The 22,927-nt window shown below is 42.3% G+C and overlaps 1 protein-coding gene across 1 annotated transcript in view; it reads left to right on the top strand.

Annotated features, from left to right (window-relative positions):
• Positions 1-22,927, top strand: part of DAPK1 (death associated protein kinase 1) — a 568,454-nt gene that overhangs the window by 325,018 nt on the left and 220,509 nt on the right. The window contains exons 5-11 of the mRNA XM_085632914.1: positions 3,530-3,659; positions 7,423-7,471; positions 7,573-7,599; positions 8,036-8,188; positions 8,499-8,544; positions 19,777-19,866; positions 21,529-21,621. Coding sequence (XP_085489040.1) covers positions 3,530-3,659; positions 7,423-7,471; positions 7,573-7,599; positions 8,036-8,188; positions 8,499-8,544; positions 19,777-19,866; positions 21,529-21,621 — 588 coding nt within the window. The remainder of the gene's footprint in view (positions 1-3,529; positions 3,660-7,422; positions 7,472-7,572; positions 7,600-8,035; positions 8,189-8,498; positions 8,545-19,776; positions 19,867-21,528; positions 21,622-22,927) is intronic.

The following is a 22,927-nucleotide window of genomic DNA, read 5'->3' as shown; positions in this document are numbered from 1 at the left end:
GCCACCTTTCTGGTCATCCAGGGGTTTCTTATTTTGGCGACGGCCTGCACTCCAAAGCTGGCCCATTCCTGCTTACACAGGTGTTGCCGACTCTGGCTCACGCATGGATAAGGGCCTGAACTTAATGGTGGTCCCTTTTCTGGCAACACGGGGGGACTACGGGCATCACAGGATTGGTACAGATGGCCTGCACTCCTGCTGCAGTACTGACCGAGCCAACCAGTCTCACACTTCACTCACTTGGATCCAGTTATCAGGATACCTACTGAGCCTCGCTCCTTCCGAATACACTCCTCCTCCTCACAGGGCTTCACTGTTTTTGGGAGGCACAAGGCACTCTCCTCCTCACAGAGTGCGCTGATCGTGGTGGGCAGGCAGCCTCCAGTAACTTTCCTCCTCCTCACAGGACTCACTGGTTGTGGCAGGCAGACAGACTCTAGGCAACCTCCTTCTCACAGGGTGCTCTGATCTTGGCAAGAAGGCATAGGGCTGGTGCTCCAGGCTCATGGCAAATTATCTTGACTCCCTGGGTGATATCTCTTCAACCAGCAGGGAGCCTGGTAGACCTTTGTCCCCAGTCCTAGCTAAAGCAGCCAAAATGTATTAGTGATATTCCTCCTCTGATGAGATGGTGCAGTTCAACAAAGTATGGGGTTCATGCTATCCCCTTCGTAGTCCAAATCCAGACACGTGTGATTTAGTGTCTCACCTTTACAATTTGTGTTGGGGCTGTCAGCTCCTTTGAAGTGATCTCTCCTTTGCACTGCTCTTTGTCAAATAGACAGTCGGCCACAGTAGGCCTATTCTGAGTGACCCACAACATAGGCCAAGGGAGTAATCTGGGGTCACACCTGGCTGTCAGCCTCCACTGTAATAAGCTCATAGAGGTTCGAAGGACTAAGTCTTCCTCTATATTATATTCTCTGGTAATCAGTCCTACTAGCGTCCTGGCAATGTTCCCAGGCCCCACTGACGAATATATGACGATACTTCGCAAACTAAATCAACGCATACTTTTACAACGTTGTTTTTAGTTCGCAAGTACCGTTACAATGCATATTTCTACAACAAACACCATTACTTCGCATTTGCTTTTAAATGCATAAGAAATGTCTTTACAACTAATCCCAATTCCCTGCATAGATTTACAACGCATTTTTTTTAAAAAAAATAACCCCCAACACTACGCTAATTTCTACATCCATATACACTACATCACACACTCCACAACACTACCCTAAAACACTACCCTACACTACACTACCCTAAACCCTAAAACACTACCCCCAGCATGACACTACCCCTACCCCCAGTCCGTTCCCTACACTGAAACACTACCCTACACGACCCCCCAACACTACCCTAAAACACTACCCTACACTACACAAACACTACAACACTATCCTAAACCCTAAAACACTACCCCCATCATGACCCTTCCCCTACACTGAAACAGTACCCTGCACGACCCCCCGACACTACCCTACACAAAAACCACAACACTACTAATCCCTAAAACACTAACCCCTGCACGACACTACCCCTACCCCCAGTCCGTCTCCTACACTGAAACACTACCCTGCACAACCCCCTGACACTACCCTACACTACACAAACATCACAACACTACTCTAAACCCTAAAACACTACCCTCAGCATGACCCTGCCCCTACCCCTAGTCCGGACCCTACACTGAAACACTACCCTGCAAGACCCCCCAAACACTACCCTACACCAAAACCACAACACTGCTAATCCCTAAAACACTAACCCCTGCACGACACTACCCCTGCCCCCAGTCCGTCTCCTACACTGAAACACTACCCTACACGACCCCTCTCGACACTACTTTAAACCCTAAAATACTACCCTACCCTACACACACTACAACACTACCCTAAACCCTAAAATACTACCCCCAGCACGACCCTGCCCATACCTCTATTCCGGTCCCTACACTGAAACACTACCCTGCACGACACCCCGACACTACCCTACACTACACAAAAACCACAGCACTACTAATCCCTAAAACACTAACCCCTGCATGACCCTCCCCCATCCCCCACTCCTGTCCCTACACACATACTACCCTGCACGACCCACAGCACTACCCTAAACCCAAAAACACTACTCTTCAAACACAAACCCTTTAAAAAATATACACTGCCCCTCTTACCTCTCTCTCCTCTGTGCACGACCCTGTCAATCAAAAATGCCCCCATCCTTCGCACAGGAGCCTGCAGATCCGCCCCGGGCACCAGCGCCTCTCCATTACTTCAGTCATCGAGGCCTCCTCTCTGCCATCTTGGCGCCGGGTCCTCACTTGCAGCAGATTTCCACAAAAAAGCCCCCAGCCAGCGCACAGGAGCCTGCAGATCCGCCGAGGCACCAGCGCCTCTCCACTACTTCCGTCATCACAGCCTCCACTCTGTCATCTTGGCGCCGGGACCTCAGTCACAGCCATACACGCAATACAACGCATGCGAAGTAATAACATGCGTAGTAAAGGCTACGCATTGTTACAACGCATGTGTTGTTACGCTTGCGTTGTAATGGTATGCGAACAAAAAGTCGCGTACTAATGGCTGTTTACCCCCACTGACCAGTAACTCCTGGAATGAATCAGTGACCTCTGATGTGCACAGAGGGTGCTCAGCTTCTCTCTCCACCCTCAAGAATGTCAGCAATATACATTTTCCTATCTGGGGGTTGTAGTCCTCACTTCTCCCACCTTTGGGCTTCCAAAGAGGAATCCACAAGCCTCCATGTCCTGTATTATCCACAGGCACACACATGCTATCCAGCATGCATGGAAGCGTCATGCGCTATCCAGCGCTGCACGCAGTCCATGCACACCAAGAGTGAGTCACATACACAGTCAGATAACTTTCCATGAGCTGGTTAGTAGGCCGCAGTTCTGTGACACCAAACGGGTATGCTGCCACCACTGTGCTTGTATCACTTAACTCCAGATAGGGGCAGTAGCCCCCTACCTTCACAAGGGTAGCGCCTGGTGCCCCCCTCCCAGTCTAAACAGACTGCAGTACCGTGAGACATGCCTGGGTCATGGCGCACACGCATAATGTATGTTCATCCATGATCAACAATTGGTACTAGGGATCCAAATATCGTTGCAGCTGCGACACCCTTTGCATGGGTGCATGTCTGTCACCATTCAGTGGACATTTCCGTCCCAAACACTCGCCACTACAAAGCAAAACGTTGATAGAACCGCGGATTCTCCGGTGCATTTCAAAAGTAACACTTTGAACTGCCCATGAAGAGTCCTCTAAAGTCAAAGACTAAGAGGAGGGCCAGTATAGGTTGAAAAATATTACCATGAAAATACCATGCGTTATCTGACGCAGACATATATTTTCTTTTCCTGTGTGCCACTCAGTGGAACCCTCCTACTCAGTTCCGTGTTGTGTTACTACTTTGCTTTTTTGTGTGAATATTATTAAATATAAACAAATGAATAACTTACTTCTGTGTTAATGAATTTCGAATTGTCTTTCTTTCGAAGCCTGAAAACATCATGCTTCTGGACAGGAGTTCGCCGAAGCCTCGCATTAAGATCATAGACTTCGGCTTGGCGCACAAGATTGACTCAGGAAGTGAATTTAAGAACATCTTCGGGACGGCCGAGTTTGTTGGTAAGTGAGATGTACATTTAATGCACTAATTGGAGAATGCATATGCTTAATCGTTCCTGCGGCTCTGAGCTGGAATGTATTTGTGGAAATTTAATAATAATGGAAAAGTTAGAGTTAAAATCACACGTCATAGCCGCAGGCTTCCTAAAGGTGAGCAGTATCTTTAGAACCTTACGTAGCGCCAGCTGAAAGAGCCGATGAGTGAATATATAGATCTGCCAATAAAATTTCAAATGTTCTAGTTTTTAAAAAAAATAGATTGGAAACTCTTAGGGTAGCTTCTCGACGAATTAAGCCTGAAAAACACAATAATTTACCTACCGTAACAGTCGTTTGCTAAAGTCCAAGAAAAGAAGCAGAGTAAAATAAAGGAGAAAGCGAATAAATATTGAAATCAACTCAGGAAAAGGTATGATTTGGTGGAGAGTCTGGAAAAATTAAGCCCAAATTAAGTTACAAATCGAATTCAAGAGGGGTAAAAATAATTAATGAGGAAAAAAGAGTAGAAACTGGAATGCTAGAAGAATGAAGAGATTGTGTACGGATACACTGAATGAATGCCGCACAGTCCTATGATCATCCGCAGGAGTGGGATCCTGTATAATAGTGTCCGCTTTCCCGCAACATAAGCCACTGGATGTGAGCACTCCAGTGTACTGTTTAATTTATTTGGTGGCTACATTAAAACACGTTTTGGGTCTAGAGAACCGTGATCGCTCAATGAAAAAAAACCTAGTTAATTTGCTATTTTAAGTGAATCCGGTGCAAAACATGAAGATGGAGTTTGGTTTCCAGTCCGTGTGTAAACCTAGAAAGGGGTCTGTTCGTGTTACAATTCACTAAACAGTGCAAGTCAGTCAAAACTCATGTATTTCAAATTCCATCAGAACGCTTTGATTCCGTTTCTGTATTCTGCTCTAGTGGGCATCAATTTCAAAGCCTTATGACATGTTTTTGTCCCTACACCCATTGTGTTATTTCATGTGGGTTATGGTGTCCACCAGTATAGGCGGGTTCTCCATTGTATCGATTTCTACCTAAAACTGGACTATATCATTTAACGTGGTATGCAGAAGAAGAATCCGGCTAGACCAATACCCGATATGTCAGCAGTTCATGTGCTGCACCCTCCTCTTTAAAGATTATGTAAAGGGACAGCCAGGACCAACAAAATGAAACAAGGTCTTAATTCTCCCCGCCTGAGTTTCACAGTAATGTCATCCCACAAAACGCCCAACATTGTTTGTGTCCTTAAACATGTATTTGTCCGATAGATATTCCTAAGCACCATCTTAACTGAGGGGTGATACTTTTTTTGTTAGTTTTCACTGGGTAAACTACCTTACCACTCTACATACTCTTTCTACTTGTATTGTTCCCGCTCAACACACTTTCAGCTCTATATGATTTTCCCCCATTATTCACTTCTAACATCTTTTTATTCTCTACTCCTTCCTCGTCCCATTACAAGTTCTACTCTAAATCCCCACACTCCATGATCACACTCCATTACCTCTTCACAGCCTCTACCACGTGCTAGTCTCTGAGGTCCTTGTCTCCTACTATTTTCTGCTGTTTCTGCTACTCTGCCCAGACGTATTGTATTTCTTTCCTGAGCAAGTGAAAAACAGACCCAACTTCCCACAAAACAACTCGGTGTCGTTGGACCCCACCTTTTTTATGGTTTATCCATAACCTCTTCGTTCTCTTTGCTGCATAGCGCAAGACTATTTTTGCTTACACTGCACATTACTATACTACTGTTACCAAAATAAAAATATAATTTTTCAATAATTACATTTGAATAGCCATGTCAATTTCCAGATTTTACATTTTGCCTGCATTTTTACTGCATCAAAGTCCCAGCCATGCGCATTATTCCTCCTCAGAAGGAAAAAACAAGGACCCCCTGAACAGCAAATAGTTCAATTCCTAGGACAGGGTAATAATAGTATGGTGAAATAAATTCCTAGGCAAACCTAATATAATGATTACAAATTCTATCTTATTACGTTATAGGGAAACAAGAAAGAAATTCATAAAGCTACTATGTAGTTTCAGTATTTATTATTTTTTTTATTTTATTTTTTCCTCATTTGTATTATGAAAAAAAGTTATTTTATAAAACACATTACATTCAATTTTGTTTAAAAACAGACGAATCAAACATTTATAAAAGCTAATACAGCATAAAATATATAAAGTGGCAGATTTTCAATAATCGACGCGCGTTTCGGCGTTCACAACGCCTTCATCCGGAATAGCCACAAAAGGAATCTACAATAATAAAGACATATAAACAATTACAATTGACATTATAATACTTATACCTCATCAATATATTCATAAAAAATTCTTTCCATGTATTACACACAAATCCAATTCGATTTTATTCTTAGATTCCCTATATAAGAACAGTTTAATTTATTCTATAATACAGTGGCTGCAATAGTATCTTGAGCAGTTAAATATCTAATTTTCTGAATGATCTAGCGAAAAGGACTAGTATGAATTCTGTTTTTAAACAAAATTGAATGTAATGTGTTATATAAAATAACTTTTTTTCATAATACAAATGAGAAAAAAAAAATACTGAAACTACATAGTAGCTTTATGAATTTCTTTCTTGTTTCCCTATAACGTAATAAGATAGAATTTGTAATCATTATATTAGGATTGCCTAGGAATTTATTTCACCATAACATTATTCCTCCTCACCCCTCCCAGGTATGTGGCTTGGTTTGCCCCAATCATTGCGGTTGGTCTGTTCTTCACTCGAGAAGTAGTCTTGTAAAGCGATTGTGTGTAGCCACTAAGCCACAGACTGAGTAGCAGGTACACCTAGGCTGCATCAAATGTCATATAAACTTTGAAAACCTAGCTTTCCGATGAGATATGGCATTAAGGAAAAGCGTCTTCCTGAAGTGCAGAATACTATGTCCATAGAGGCTGAACTCTGACATTCCTTTCATTCCAGGAATTGTTGACACTTATGGAAGCACTGGACCTGATTTTTCCAGCCAGTCGCCAAACATGGTCCCCCTCTCCCTTCTGATTTTTAGGTCTCGCCTGACCCAGCGCATGCGCTGGTCTTTCGAGACTTATTGAGAGGGCTCCAAAAAGTGCTACCAGGCCAGCCTAGAGCTACAGTGCAAGTGCGTGGGCGCCGCGCTTTACCGCGATTACTTTAACTTTCACGGCCGCTTTGATGTTTGATCGCGATCACTTTCACGGTCGCTTGGCATAGCCAATAGGTCTCGCTTTTGGGACCTTATAAATATTTAGTTATGCCACTGTTGCATAGCTAAACACTTATAAGGTCCCAAAGGCGAGACCTATTGGCTATGCCAATGCTTGTTTTCTCTGTCAAGGGTGCAGTATTGCCACCGTGTTATTTACTGGTAGCTGTTGTTGAGCACGAAATGTGCAGTCCACCAGTACTCTGGAACTCTTTTTGGCTATCCCTAAACAAACATTTAAATGGCTTTCCTTTTGTGATAAGAATGCAAAACATCTGTGGCTCCAGTACCCAAAATATATATTAAGGCAACATATCACAATAATTGTATTTCTAGGTGCAGTCTTAAGATCAGATCAATGGCATGAATACATGTTGTGCCTTAACATCCAAGAATTAATAAAAAATACATTTTAGAGGTGGCTTATGTTTTGTTTCAACATAGTCCAAGCAAGAGTGTTGCTGGTGGGAATTAAGTGGCTGCTTCCCGTGTTTGTTTATTGATTGCTTATTTCTTTTCTTCAGCTCCTGAAATTGTAAATTATGAACCACTTAGTCTTGTTGCGGATATGTGGTAAGTTGGCAGATTGATTTTTTTTTTTTGTAATCCTATTTCAGAGAATAATACAATAGGCAATACGTAATTAACTTTACCTTGTTTATTTTTATCCCTAGGAGCATTGGTGTAATAACATATATTCTGTAAGTAATACGGGTGTTATAGTATGCCCTTTCATTTATAACTTCTCCCCCCAGAGCGAATTGTGAAATGCTTCAGTGTTCATTTGAAGAGATGTTTTCATGTTTGTAATAAATGTGAACAGAACTTCCATTTTAACGTATAAAATATGTATGCATTAATTCCCAGGTCTGCATAAGACTTGATGTTGTGGGCTAGTGGTCCTCTTTTACGTCAGGCACATTGATACTGTGACAAATTGGTAGCTTCAGTTGCCCACACCACATTCAGTTCTATCAGCTAGGTTGGTACCAAGGCTCATGTGGATTCCATCTCCAGACGTCTATAGTTTGTTCTTGGAAAATTGGTTGTAGTTTGTTCTTCCTCATTAATAAAAGGATGAGTTGCATATTTTCTAAGTGCAAGTCGTTTAGATGGCTGTCCCTTTTCTGTTTACAGCTTAAGCGGGGCATCCCCGTTTCTGGGTGAGTCCAAGCAGGAGACGTTGGCGAATGTGTCTGCTGTAAACTATGAATTTGATGATGAGTTCTTCAGTAATACCAGTAACTTAGCCAAAGATTTTATACGGAGAGTTCTCGTCAAGGATCCAAAGTGAGTGGCATTACGATTGTTTTCTTTAGTCAGTGTAAGATTTTGGTTCTGCATTGGGATAACTGTTTTTAATCGTGAATGTTGTTTTGTATTTATGAATTTATTCATCTAACACACCTTGCATATTGCCTCTGCTAAAGAAAATCATTTATGTACAGGCTGATAAGTGGTCTCTATAGCAATCCCACATGGATCTAAAGACCTGCAGTATGATGTGAATTCTTCCACACTGGATTGATGTAAATATTCTTTTATGCATCCAGTGCTTAAGGTTGTCTAACTGTACCCATTCTTAATTTCTTTTTGAAAGGAGAAGAATGACAATTGAAGAGAGTTTGAACCACCCATGGATCAAGGTATACTTTAAATTTGTCTCTGTATATTTTCTTCAATGCTTATTGTTAATATCCTTTGCTTCTTCTTAACCAGTGGACTTGGGTTTAGTTCAGACTACAGGTTCACTAGAGCAGTAATATCCTACCTTTGCCGTTTGATACTGCGTAGAATGTGATCGAAAGTTGCCTCTAGCTGTGTTTGCAGAGTGTGGTACAGAGGAGAGAACATGTAGAAGTGGATAGAGAATATAGTGTTAGAGGTTACTTTTCTCGTGAGGTTCTTTGTTTTAGGAATTTCCAAAAGTGTAATAAGCTGAGCCAGCTAATAGGCAGTGAGGTGAGGCAGAAAGAATGTAAGCGTGCATGTGAGCAAAGAGGGAAAAAGATAATCGATGTGAATGGGAACGTTTTCCACAGTGGCGGCTGCTTGTTTTTGAAAGTGGTGAGGCGAATATATTATCGAGCCACTATCGGGTACTCCTGCAGTTCCCTAAGGCACAACCCCAGAGTTCTCAATCGTGGACCTTTATAAACAGTGTTTAAAATGGGCCACGATTAAGAGCTATGGGGCGAGAGTGAAGGAAGTGTGAGTTTCTCACACTGCCTGACAGTGTGTGAAAATAAGTAAAACAATTAAAAAAAAAAATTAAAAACATACTTGCCTTCTCCACTTCGGTCCCGCAGTCCATGCCAAAAAGGCAGCAAGGGACCTCAGCGACAACTCCTTTAACCAATTCAGACACTGCTCTCATGCTGTTAACCAGCATGAGAGAAGCACCAGGATTGGTTGGAGTTGGCTGGATCAGTACTCCTACAGGCACTAGAGGCCTGTGACTGTGCCTGCTCTCCACCCAGCTGTCTAAGACAGCTCAGGTTGGAGAGGTTTAAAGTTCGCATGTCAGGCTGGCTATCGCAAGACAGCCAGCCAAAGTGACATGCGCATTTTAAACTGGAGTGTGCACCACTTCCACTTCCCCTTCCCTGCTCCTAGTCTGCAGTAATGCCCTGCCCCAACACTTGGCTCAGGCTGGCTGGCTGCAATAAAAAATAAAATGGTAATAAAATATATTTTTTAAAAATGGGAGCAGATAGTGGATTAAAAAGCAAAATTTTCACATGTATTTGCTAAAATCCAAAGGTTCTCAAAGGGTACATATTCATATTCAAGTTCTTTCAGGGCGCAAAGCCAATGAAACCTGACACTCTCGAGTTAACCCCCATTGTTTTCACAATGTGCTATGGATGCCCCCTTACATCATATAATCACCTCGGTTGTGCCAGGAACAGCATTTTGTCAGAGGTGCCCCCATATGCAATATGTGCCAACTTATGCAAAAAAATTACCTACAATATCCCAGTTGTTACAATTAATTCTGTCATATCCCTTAGGTTACCCTTTTGTCATATTACCTCTAATACGTCAGGGCCCGACACTTGTCATGGTTCTCATTAGCAAACACTTGCTATTTAGTACCCCCATTATTTGAAAGAACTGACGAGGGGGTACCCACATTTCAGACAGAACCCCTGCAGTGAGTACTGTAGTTGCTTTGGGAAAAATGGCCTGATGCATCATGTTCTACACTTTACATACATGCCAGCATGACCTCCTGGGTCCATATTACACTAACTGCCCTGGGGGCGCAATGGGTGTTTGCACCTGCTTTACATGCTCCAGGGGCACTTTGGTATTACAAAAGGGGCCACAGACACTTGTGTGGCCCCTTCTGCAATACTGAAAGCGCTAGTGCAAGTACAGCGCCAGAGCTCTTAAGAGGGCACAATGCGAATGAGGGACTCCCTTGGCTTCTGCAGCCGCGCTGTGTTAAAGGCGTGGGCACAGAGGCATAGAAGCTCTCAGGAGGCGCACTGCTAGATGGCGCACTGTCAGTGCAGCCCCTGATAGCAGACCTCTGGAGTTGAAAAGGGGGTCCTATGTACCCCCCCGGACATCCCCTTGCAGGTGGGTGCAGTCATTTACTGCACCCACCTGCCACCTATACAGTGAAACACGGAGCGGCTGCTTCAAAACGGCCCCATATTTCACTTGAATTCGCTGTCCCCAGGGCATCGCATTCTTTGTCATAGGGCACGCTTTCTGTTTGTGCCCAGTGCACCTGTTTTAAGGTGCACCAGGGCGCAAACAGGGAAAGTGCGCCCTATACTTAATAGGGCCCCTGGTGCTCCTGTGCTTAGTTCAATGGTAACTGGAGGTTCTCTGTATTAGGACCAGGACTCTGGAAGTTCCAGCCACTCGGAGGAAAACTCACCTGAATAAACTTTTATTTCAAACTAGTCCCAGGATTGTGCCATTCAAGTCCTCTGATTATGCTGTTCTTCTGCACTGTGCTATAACTTATTATTTGATTATCCATTTGATTTCCTGTTTAACCTAGAGACTTTAGGTTTGTGGTGTGCACTATATAAATAATTAAACACTGAACTGGTTGTGCCTTTTCAAATATGGCATCTAGACTCTGAAACCTCTTGTCATTGGGTGTAAGAAATTAGATGCCTGTGTTCTAGGCCACATTGACTGTGTTTGCCTTTACCTTAAAGAACAACCAATGTATGAAATCGATTTATCCCATAGTTTCTATTATATTGAATGATGATGTAACCATAAGAGGAGTGAGATTTTACGTACATAAGTCACCGCATTGCTGTGCGCTAAAAAGGAAGTATCAATTCAGCAAATTCAATAAGGAAGTTAGTTTGGAATAAAATGGTTCACTAAATGCAAACCTATATTGATGTGTACATTCAGTAGATTCCACAATAAATGTGGCCTGGTTGGCATACAGGCCTGTGAAAGGCCTTTGCCAGAAATATTAATTTAGGTGTTGTATACCTGACCCTCCCCAGAAAGTGAAAAATGTTGAATTCATTTAGGACCTTCCATTCTTCCAAACGCAGAACACAATCAAATAACCTTGGCCATGGTACTATGCAATCTGGGATACTCCAATATTTTCTGTGCAAGGCTGGCAAAGAAAGAGCTTAGAAACGTGAGGGAAAACAAAGGCATGTGGCAGATTTTACTAAAATGTGTATAATTCTGACTGTTATCTTACACTGAAATAGAAATACTGCATCTCAGTGCAAAAAAAGACTCCAGTTCAAAATAGTCTGCACCATTTACAAATTATTTTGTGTGGGACCAGAAGTATTTTCAGCATCTTTCCACAATAGGCTCCCAGCCATGCCCTCAAGAACTGCAACTTTACACTGGTCTACAATCGGGATTCAATCACTCTAAACATTGGTGTAAACCTATCCAAGCACTGGACTGGTGGTGGCTGTAGAATGACCTGCAGATCAGCAAGCTCTCCCACGTGACTTTGTTCTACAGCCTTGAACCTTTCAAAGAGTTATGGTTCCATTTACCCACCTCTAGGGCCACTCCTGCCCACCACCTTTCAAGAGTTGATTTGAGCCTCTTCACCCACACTCACACCTTAACATGTGTGTTAGTCAATTATCTATCAAGCCTCTACAAAGATAATCTGAATTATCCTTCTTCCTCTGGAGGTCAACCATCTGAGGTTCACAAATAGACTGCCGCAAAGTAGGCACATTTCAACATTTTGGTGTTTTGCCATACTAATATCTCTGCTACTTGGAACTAGACTTGTAATCTGTTTTCATAAAGATACCTCATTTTCCAAGCAGTGATAGTGTGATAGGCTATTGGAAGAAAGTAGGGCCACCAATACCGGTTTATGTTTTGGGTTAAAGCATAGGCCTCACCTCGCATTTATCACATAGTGTTCATCACTGGGTGCTTTATTTCTCTTCATAAGCAATGCAGTGGCATCTCCATTAAATACTACTAGTAACTAAACTTGCAGGCAATAAAGGCAAATGTGTGCAAAGCAAGACATTTTTCATTGTTTTCACTGAAATAATGAAGTTAAAAAAAGTTGAAAAGATTGCACATAAAACGCTTCATACTAATCGGAATAATATCCAGTAAATATGATTTTGTTTGACTCCTGTCATATAAGTATGGACAAAATTCACACTATGCAGACTGGCATTTGAAGGAAAATAAGCATGTTATTGTATCAACGTTTCTTTTTGGAAAAAGACAACATAAAGCAGGACAGACTCAATAGTTGTTCCTAACGTTCAGGTTCTGTCAGACACTTGTGTAAGGAGTGCTTTTTCTCCTTTTCAATGGTGATGTTCTCCAGTAGCTTCTGGGGTTGCCATCCTTGAGATCTTTGTTGTCCATGATCATGCAACAGTAGCTGGTAATACCCACTTCATATGTTTGCTTGCACTCGTAGCCACGAGCATTGTGAAAAAGTGGGTTGTTCATTTAGTTTTTGGTGTCTTCACTGTTGTGATAAAGAACTATCTTACTAGGTTGCACCACAATACAAGGAAGGCGTGATAGGGTCAAGCAGTATGATTCATCATTAAAGTCAAGGAAACAAGATGAATCCTGATTAGAGTCAAAACAACATCAGAAAAATGCAGTAAGCCGCATGCAAAAATGGTTAGAATATGAAGAAAGGAACTGGAGATATGGGTATTTTAAACTCTGAAGGTGAAAAGCACCTAGATACGAAACATATCAGTCAGTCAGTGCTGGCAGTAGCCCAGCATGTTTCATCTAAAAAAGCCTTCCTCAGCGTTCTGAGGCTAAATTAAAAAGTGCAAGTATGTGTTTCATGGTGAAAAATTTATCTGCCCTAATAGTGGAGGAGGCAAAAATAGTTGTAGGCCCTGTGGTGATAGCTAGATAGGGCATGTCTGAGTCAGCTAATCAGAAAAGAACTCCCACTCACTAGAGTAGTCCGCAATATAATACATCTGTTTGGTCTGTGGTAAGCCAGTACAGAGAAACAGGTGAGAATAACCTGTTCCTCCATGAAGATAGGGGGCTTTTTTCTTGAACCCCTGCTTAAGCCTTGAGTTTTGGTACCAACAACTGCAGAGCGTAATAGAGATGTGTTTTGTTGCCTCCAGGCTGACTGTGCTCTAGGATATATTTGCGGCTCTGGTTAGCATGAAGTTCTGACTTTGTCTTTTTTTCAGTTCTCTGATCTCAAGTAGGGCAAGAAAGGACACTATGCCAATGTTATCTCCAACAGGTTGGGTACTTTGTAAGGTGGTTCCATGATAGCCTTCATTCTTACTGGAAAAAAATCTGAGTGGAGCAGACCGGAAATCTATAGCGGGGAAGGATGCTCCTTTCTCTGGGAGCCAAGGTGCCGTATTCCAATCTTGTAGAGGCCAAAGAACTGGCAAGCACCTAGTTATTGTGTATGCTGTAAAATTCACTCCTAGTCTCTCCTAATCTTCCAGGAAGCCTGCAAAGGTCCAGCCTCCCTCCTGCCAGGGCTTCCAAAGGGTCACATGCAGTCCACTGCCAACGGGGAAGCTGGCTTTTATACACATGATGGTGCCCTTCTTTAGCCTTTTGTGTCCCTGAAGCCAGCAATGGACCCTTTAATAGCACATCTAGCACCTGGGTGTAAGAGGCGAGCAGGAGACACCTTTAGGCTTCTTCACAGGTAGTATTCTTCCTTTGCTGATGCCTCTTACATGTCCAGGATGATGAAGTGCAATCTTTGTCCTGTGCACCGTTTAGTGATTGGTAACCTCCCCAGGCCCAATCCATGTAGCACCTCTGCCTCACTTTACTGTAAACTGTCCCAGAAGCCTTTGTTCAAAATGGCACATCAAGCTAGCCTCGCCAGAGCTCCTAATCTCCTCCCAGGTGTTGTGGTACGGAAATGAGGAGCCGCGCCCTCTTCCTGATCTTGAAACTGTTTTTTCGCCATGCTGAAAGAAGAGTCAAATGCCTGAGAGACTCTCCAAATGATAGGCCTTTTCTATAGAAGTCCGTCCCCAACATCTTGTTGAAAGCCAGTCCCCAGTTCTGGCCGCGTGTGTCATAGCGTCTATACTAGACCACCCCAAATTCCACATCCTAGATACATGAAGTCTCATCAGGATGCTCATGACTGTCCCTGGGTCTAGCAGAACTGGTTTATTACTGGCAGGCTTCCAGGAAGCATAAAGAATGATTTTTGAGTGTTCCATTTCCATATCACAAATGTACCTTCACAGTTTAATATGATTTTTGTTAAGTAGAAAAAACAACATTTAAGCAATTTTTAGCATGTTCATGACCACTCATTCTGTGGGAAAATTGACAATTTTTTGTGTGAATCGAGCCCAGTGTAAGGAGTTCATTTGTGCTTGGTATTTGAGGGTTATATTTCTTCATTGTGCAATCCTGAGCCTTCAGTGTGTCCAAACAAATACAATTCATACATTTTGGCATGGGGTTTTTGGTTGGAGTGTTGAGGAAAATAGACTACCTGTGGATAGCAACTTTATTAAGATCGTACCTGCTGGGTACTGCATTTAAGTTGGAGGCACCAGTTCTCTGGTAACATTTATTCAGAGGTTCATCTGAGTGTTGGTTGCCATAGGTACGTAAAATCTTGTATGTATTTTTCCAATCTGCTGCCTCAGGAGCTACTGTAGGTATCCGCACCAATTAAACTGAGCTGGCTACTAGCCAAAGGTTGAAGGTAGGTGTCTTTCAGGCCTCTGGCAGTCAAATTAGTTTGTAATTGTGATACACCCCTACTGCATACCAGGTGGATACAATTTTAATTATTTTAAAGTTTGATTAAGCAATTGTGGTGGAGAGCTGGAGTTCCCGAAGGAGCTGGATAGCTATTATTACTACGGACCCCCACATTCTGTGTACATGTGTCTCTCCTTGGAGCTCAGCATCCTGGGTAAAGAATGACTCTGCCACCCTTTTGTCACTGAACCCTGTAGTGTATTCAGATGTTCTGCCCAGAAGGCTGCCTGCACATCTCCAGACATGGGCTGTTTTGATGGCTGTCCCCTGGAGAAACTATAATGTGGACTTGAACTTCAGAGCTCCAGTGCCTTTGTCTTTAGGTCTTCTTTCTTTTGGAACACCAGCCAGCATTTTTGTGTAGTGATTTGTTTTCTAAATTCAAATCTCATGACCTTCTTTCCATCCAGTGTCCATCATCTGTAGAGGAAACTTCCCTGTCAGGGACTTTTATATTCCGGAAATCTTTTTAGATGCAAATAAGACATTCTATTTTCTTCGGTATGTCTTTTAATTGTGTTTTTGTCACCTCAAACTTCTCGTCAAATAGTCTAATGAGTGGGATGAGAGGAGGAGACAGGCACACTGAGCAGTAATTCTTTTTGGAGTCCCACCCCGGCCCAGTTCACGACAAAGGAAAGAGACATGGATAGTGTTGGTGAGATTGAATTTGGTGGGCTTTAGTTATCAGTGTGCACTTTGTCTCTCCCCTCTCTGTCTTAAAAGTCTATGCCTCTTTAAAGGACCAATGTTCGATTTACTCAGATGATAACCTTCCATTTATTAAAATACTTAACATGAAGAGAACCATACACGTTTGCAACAAGTACCTTTTAGCCATAACATTCACTATGCAGTGCAGTTTTCCAAGCTGCAGACTTTGATACTCAATAAAGGGCAGCATCATTGTTTCACATTAATCAATTTCTGAAAGTGCTCATATGCAGGCACTCACCCCACAGGCAGGTACGTGCTCACTCTGAAGGGCAGCAGGCCTTAATTCTGCATCCAAAATGTGTCGCACTGTTTCACCAATCCTTGGGCACCTGGCTGTTTCTGCTGCCTCTTCATGGGTGGCCATTAGTTTTATTGCACTGCTTTTTGATTAAATAGTGTAGGAGTGTAGAGCGTACCCCAAAATGTAGACACACCAAAAGTTACTTCAGTCAGATCTCCCACAATTTACTGGATCACACAGTGTGTTAACCTCGTTTTTATTAGGCAACGTGGCCCCAAATTATGGCACCTCCCAAAACATCATCAAGCTAAATACAGTATATTAATAATTTAGATAGATTAGAAATAGAGCGCGGATCCAACTAATAACCGAGTTGTAGATCAGTGAAAGGTTAAAGGCTTTTATTACAATATTCAAAAATAAACAGTACAGATTCAATGCCATGAGGCATTCTAATGCAGAGTTACACAAAGTGTGTAAAAAGCAGAAAATATTCTAGGTCTCAATGAGCAGAAAAATCTGAACATATTCAGACATGGTCCCTAAGAGAACAGGAAAGTCTTCTGAAAATCTCTGCTTAGCCCCAAAATGGAGGGTTCTTATGCAAAATTCTTGCATACACGAGAACATTTGCAGAATCATCATGGTGTGAGCCAGTGTATCATTTTGTTCAGCAAATCGGAGCATGAGAAAAATAAATGACACATTACCGTAACACATTTAAGTGAAATCGCACTACATTAATAGTTATTCAGCACCCACTATGCTAATCTCACCTGGGGAACTTCAAACAAACAAGTTGCATTTACAGTGTCCTGCTATTTGAATATATGTAAGGAAAGAAACGGAAGATATAATATTATGTTGCCAGCTACATGCGAGTCTGAGAAAGTTTATCCTGAGCAGAACAATAATAATAGTGAAAATAAATGTAGTATGTCAGCTTGACTTGTGCTGCAGAGCCTGTAGGGAGAGGATGGCTGCAGGGAAGAAAGCCCTGAAAGAATAACAGACATGACTTCCATCTTGGTTAAAATGGCGTTTTACACAGAAATCTGACCTAGTTAACATCCATTAGAAAAACACAGCTTCACACATCATTGAAAAGTCGTTTAGAAGGAAATTAATGCATTAAATTAATCTTCACATGTGGAAATCTAGTGTGAAACTGCATACTGTACATTGTTATTGACGCACAAAAATGATAAATACATAATGCATTTACAATATCGCCTCTAGCATAACATTGACGGGTTCATGGCAGTTATAAATAGCTCCCTCTGCAGGGAACTAGATTTATAGATATGTTTGCTTCACATCCTAGGTCTCTGATGCCTTGTATACAGAAGGCATCATATATATTTCATGTGACCTTTTATTGCTCAGTGATATTTCCAGAAAGCTTTTTATGTATTCCATTTTGCTTCCTCTTCTCCCTTGATCTGCTGGTTCTATTCTATTAGTGCTGCTAGGCAGTCTGTTTGACAACACAACATGCCAAATAATCCTTCGTTAAATTGTACGCCTCACTGTTCAGCAAACCATCATCAGTCAGCCCTCTAAATTTTGAGATTTACCCCACTATTAAATCTTTTTACCTGATACTTACTAGAGTAAATCTCAGCAATTTTGCTTGGTTGCCATCAGCAGTCCAAGTATCAATCTCTCTCATTCTGCCTCCCAGACCCCCGAAATAGTCAAGTGTAAAGTAGCAAATTATGTTTCTCATCAAGAACAATTATGGCAGAAGCCGGAGGTGGTTCTTTCCTTTGAGTTCAATTTTAATAAAATGTTTGTAGTTCATATTTACGCAAACTATAAAGTTAGTCTGATTTCTACCAACTGCGGTATTCCACCTGGCTGCCCTATTAGGTGCCATCCCACTAGGAGGCGCTATTCGTGTGCCTAACAATCTCCTCAGTAATTAATTTCCGAAGTATTGCAAGGTAACGTGCATCAGGTCTCAGTACTATAAACTATGACCCAGCTTGAGTCTGTGAAAATCTTATACAACACTTTATATTTTCTACAGTTGCTGAAACCTCTTTATGTGCTATTACAAGATATGCATAGGTATTTTGACAGATCGTATCCTGGCAATGGAATAAGTTTATCTCAGGGAAGCTCCACTACATCATCTAAAAATGTGGGGGTATTGAAACTCTCCAAAAACTTTGTCTTTTTTTTTTTATCTATGAAGACCGGTTGCATACAATACGTATGTATTATCTTTATGACTTCATAAAGTTGAGGCCGCAGGTAATGTAGGCATGTCATTATGTAAGCATGTAACTTATGAGTGTGAAGCAAAGGAGTACTGTAAAAGATGCGCTTCGCTGGGTCGGGATCTCTTCAGCAGGAAATGGGAACCAGGTAGGCAAATAGAGACTGGACATAGTTGAAGAGAATGAGTTTTGAGAAAGTTTGTGGTGGGTGAGCCAAGGAGTCTCGTGCGAGCGAGGCAGTTGGTCACAGAAATTAAGTTTACATTGTGAAGGTGTTGCTTGAAGAGCTGGGTCTTCCTTGAAGGTGACGGTGAAGCGTGGTAGTTATGGACTCCGGGGATGTTTCAGATCTGTGTGGTATAGCAGGAGACAAGGCCCAGCATCTGGCGTTCTCGTTTCTTGCATCTTCTGGAGTTCAGCCTGGCAATGCTATGTTCGTTTAGCTTTCGCCTTGCTTACAGATCATGACCAGAAGCCATCACAATTAAGGCGAGAACAGTGCTACTATGATACAATACTGATATGATAGTGATAATAAAAATATTTAAACCCTTCCCTTTAGATCGCTAAATTAAATCCAGTCTATTTTTTTTCTGGCCTCTGGATTTTTTCCTCATCATTTTTTCAGATTTGACAAAGCCAACATTTCATATACTATATACAGGCACCAAGAAACCATTTGCTTGTTTGGGTAAGCCCCTTTCAAACACTGGCTTGAAACATTGTCAATCACATATTTGATCAGCCCAGAGGAGTAATTCATGATCACCATCACGCCATTGGCTGTGTGGATGTAGCCTTCTGCCACCTAGAAAGTGCTTATAGTGGAATGGATGAGGGGCTATTTTACTTCTGAAAAATACACAGCGATCAAACTTTTGGTCATTATTTATCTCACACATGTAATACAAAAGCCAATCCTTTTTTTATTCCCCCCCTTCAAGACACAGTGGGTCACTTCAGATCAAAAGGAATGAATTGCTGGTGACACCCAGTAGTCTTTCCCTCAAATTGAATCAATTACAGGGATTAGCCTTTGGCGTCCCCAGCAAGCACTGTCAGCACACTTGGCTGCTGATGAGACGCGGCGCACCTGCCAGCTCCCCGGCTCCTGTCAGCGGGCCACTGCTGAAATACAAATTCAGCATGCCCAGCGGCTTTCGCAAAGCCATCACCTCTAGCTTGTAACTGAGATGCGAGCCAGACCTGTTGGCTTTGCCTATACTCGTTTTTATTACTTCACTTCTCTCTTATTTGTGTTTTTGAGTTCCTGATACTTGTACTTTGCTTGTTCCACCATGATGGAAATGATTGATTATGTAACTGGAATATTACACCTGCATCCTTTATGAAATGAGCTGTGCTGCAGGGTGGTCACAGTAGAGCGTAGGTAGCGCTGATAAGTTCCTTTTTACAGCCCGCTTTAAAAAGTAACTTTTTTGTATCTTATCTTTCAGCCGAAGGATACGCAGCAAGCACTTAGTAGAAAAGCTTCCGCTGTCAACATGGAGAAGTTCAAGAAGTTTGCCGCGCGCAGAAAATGGAAGGTAAATGATGCACACCATAAACAAACCTTGATTAGTGTAGTGATCGAACTCAAGCTGTGAATTTCGCGTGCCTTCAAAGTTAAATCATAGAAACCTTAATAACCTGCTGTTTTCAAAGTCTTTTGAGATGCATGCTAACAGCGTGTCGAGTCGATGCTAGCATGGATTCCATTTTGTTTTAATGTGTTTTGTTAGTATGCCAAAAGTATGAATTCATGCATTTGTTCCTTTCCTTGCCCTGAACTGTTTAGTCGTTAATATCCTTCTTAGAATCGAAAATTTCACAAACTTGAGAGAAAGGATTGCTCGCTCCCAAGAAACGCGACCTATATTCTCTAAACCACTAAACACTTCCCCGCCAAGCCCACACTTACCACACTCAGGTTGGGCATTAGGACCCTGCTCCAGGATCTGTGGGAATTGGACATCACTTCCTGTGACCAGAAGGCACAGAAGGGATGTAGGAGGAGGTATGGAACATAGTGTAGAATAGCCAGAGGGCAGCATTGATGAATACTCGCTTACCCAATGTTGGAAATGACCAGGTAGGAACCTGTGGCCAATAAAGAATCGCAGAGATGCAGGTACCTTGTTATTGTGTGTCATGGGCCTGCAGTCATGCTGTGTAATTGCGGACTATGACGTGTGTGGGTCCAAGACCCCTCTTGAGCATACCTCTCATTGCATCAGGTCAGGAGTACACTTGCCAGTCGATTGTAGCCTCGAAAAACAAGGGTCACACTAAATCTGCATGCTCACCAGCAGTCAGACGCTCGTTAAAAAAGCCAGCATACCTATTGCCAGTCAGCAACTCATGCGGACGTGTGGCTCTGGAGCAGTCTGCAGTTATGCACCCGGCATAATGCATCGCCTGTACAAGGAATCACCTGTCGGATGTACGCAGGTCATGTTGGTGTCCCCACCTAGCACAAGGAAGTGGCGGCCCTCTGAGAGACATCCGACATGTATTGCAGCCTGGGGCAGATGTGTGCACACATTCCCTCCTGCCACCCATTTGGCGCCCACTTCAGAGGCACAAAGCCAGAACCAGCACCTCACTACTTGTAGATCCAGGAAGGGCCACCAGATCCCGAGCCATTCAGAAGAGGGTAGCTGTGAATTTTCACACGACTGCAGGCTGATATTGTGGAGTTACGGTGCAGTCATGCTGCATGGCTGGATACTGCAGCAGGACAGGCCCTTTTCACTCATTCCTGTACTAAACCCAAAGGTACTCTTACCCATTATGAATCTACACACTCCTTGTATCCTCACTCAGGGTAAGAAGAGTTGTTGTTGCATTAAATGCAATTGTCGTTCACTATCATATTTCCATATATCAGATTAAATTGTAAAGACCCCTGATGATTTAGGTCAAATTTGCAATAACATTATCTTTATAAACGCATTCACTGCTTCTATAACAGTATTACTAATATTCAAGGTAATGCTAAGCACGTTCTGTATGTGGACCATGAAGAGGCAAATCATGGTATTGTGCAAGTTACAATAATCAGCTCTTGCTGTTCTGTTTCTCTATTCAAACGGTTTCATGAACAAGGTAACCATTCCTGGTTCTTTCACGATTATCACCTATTAATAAAAATGTTTTAAAAAAAGGTTTTTTTGCAATCCCTGAATCCATTTTGTTTTTCTTTACAGCAATCTGTGCGCTTAATATCCCTGTGCCAAAGACTATCTCGGTCCTTCTTGTCCAGAAGTAACATGAGCGTTGCGAGAAGCGACGATACGCTGGTAAGTGAGTTCATTGGTTTCACTTGTGCGTACTAGGTTTGAAGTTTTCTGAGCACACAATTTCCACTAGGTAGCGGTTATGATCTAGTTGCCGTTGTGCTGACTTTGGATCTTGGAGATCTGGGTTCCAGTCCCAGCTTTGACACTGGACCATAATAGTGGGATTTTAAAGATTTGACATTGTCTGAATGCGCTTTTGGTTGTAAATATTGATAATGTGAATGTGCAAAAATCTGCTGTAGATTGTTTCTACCCCTCCAATACATCTGGGTCACAAACATATTGATCTGTACTGCACCTCTTTATTTAGATGCTCCTGCTATAATAAGCATATTTTCTGTAAAGCGGTCCATGGCCCTTTGGAGATGAGCCTCGTCTATTTCAAATTCCTAGACGAATGGGCAGGTGTAATTCACACCATTGTGCAAGTCATTTACTCTCTGGCTCGGTCCTTAATTTGTAAAAAAATAAGTGCCAGAGCCCTCATCGCGAGGCTACTGCAGCTTGCACTAACCATTGCCCCCCCAACAGCACTGCCAATGACAATACCAACACAACTACTAACTCTCACACTCCTACAAATGTGACAGTTCAGACTAATCCAGTTCCCCAAAGTTCTAGGAATGGCTTGGGCAGCAGCTATTAGTAATTTTTAATTTATACTGAATTAATAAACTATTGTTGTTTTGATCATCTCTAAATTAGACAATCAGCACCACCATGTGGCAAACTGTCATTAGTTCCGGTGTTGACAATTAAGTTCCGGTACTGAGCACTCAAAACCACCGGTTCAAATTAAGCACTGCTCTGGCTCCTCAGAATTATGATTTTCTTGACTTTGTGAAGCTTGTCTCAAAAAAACTTACAGTGAAAGCCCACTGCTAGGTTGTCTTGTGATTAACCTTAAAACCGTCATCCCTGCTGCGTGGATAGCGATTGACCTCTACCAAGGTCACAGCAACGCACTCCGAGGGCTTCAGTATGGCTTTTTTCTGCTGCTGAATCTTGGCATTGATTGTACTCAGGAAATTAGGTCTGTGTTCCCGACAATGACCGCTGTAAATAAACCTGCTCCAAGGTGATTTCCCTTATGCTGCAGGGCACACAAGGGTTGTTCAATGACTTCCATTGTTGTTGGAAAGGGGGATAGAATGTGGAACAGTGTTTGTGAGAGTTTCATTTATTCTTTTGAATGTGGGCCTTTTACCTGGCTCTTTTTACTGCAAATTAATTTTTCACAATCGCTCTGGATTTCCTTTGTTGCCAATTTGTTGCCAATTATTCTTAAAATAAAACGCATGACGTA

The sequence above is a fragment of the Triturus cristatus genome, chromosome 2_1, assembly GCF_964204655.1.
Source record: "Triturus cristatus chromosome 2_1, aTriCri1.1, whole genome shotgun sequence".
In the NCBI taxonomy this organism is placed as follows: Eukaryota; Metazoa; Chordata; class Amphibia; order Caudata; family Salamandridae; genus Triturus; species Triturus cristatus.
The sequence above is the reverse complement of the archived record's forward strand: the minus strand, read 5'-3'. Positions and strand labels throughout refer to the sequence as shown.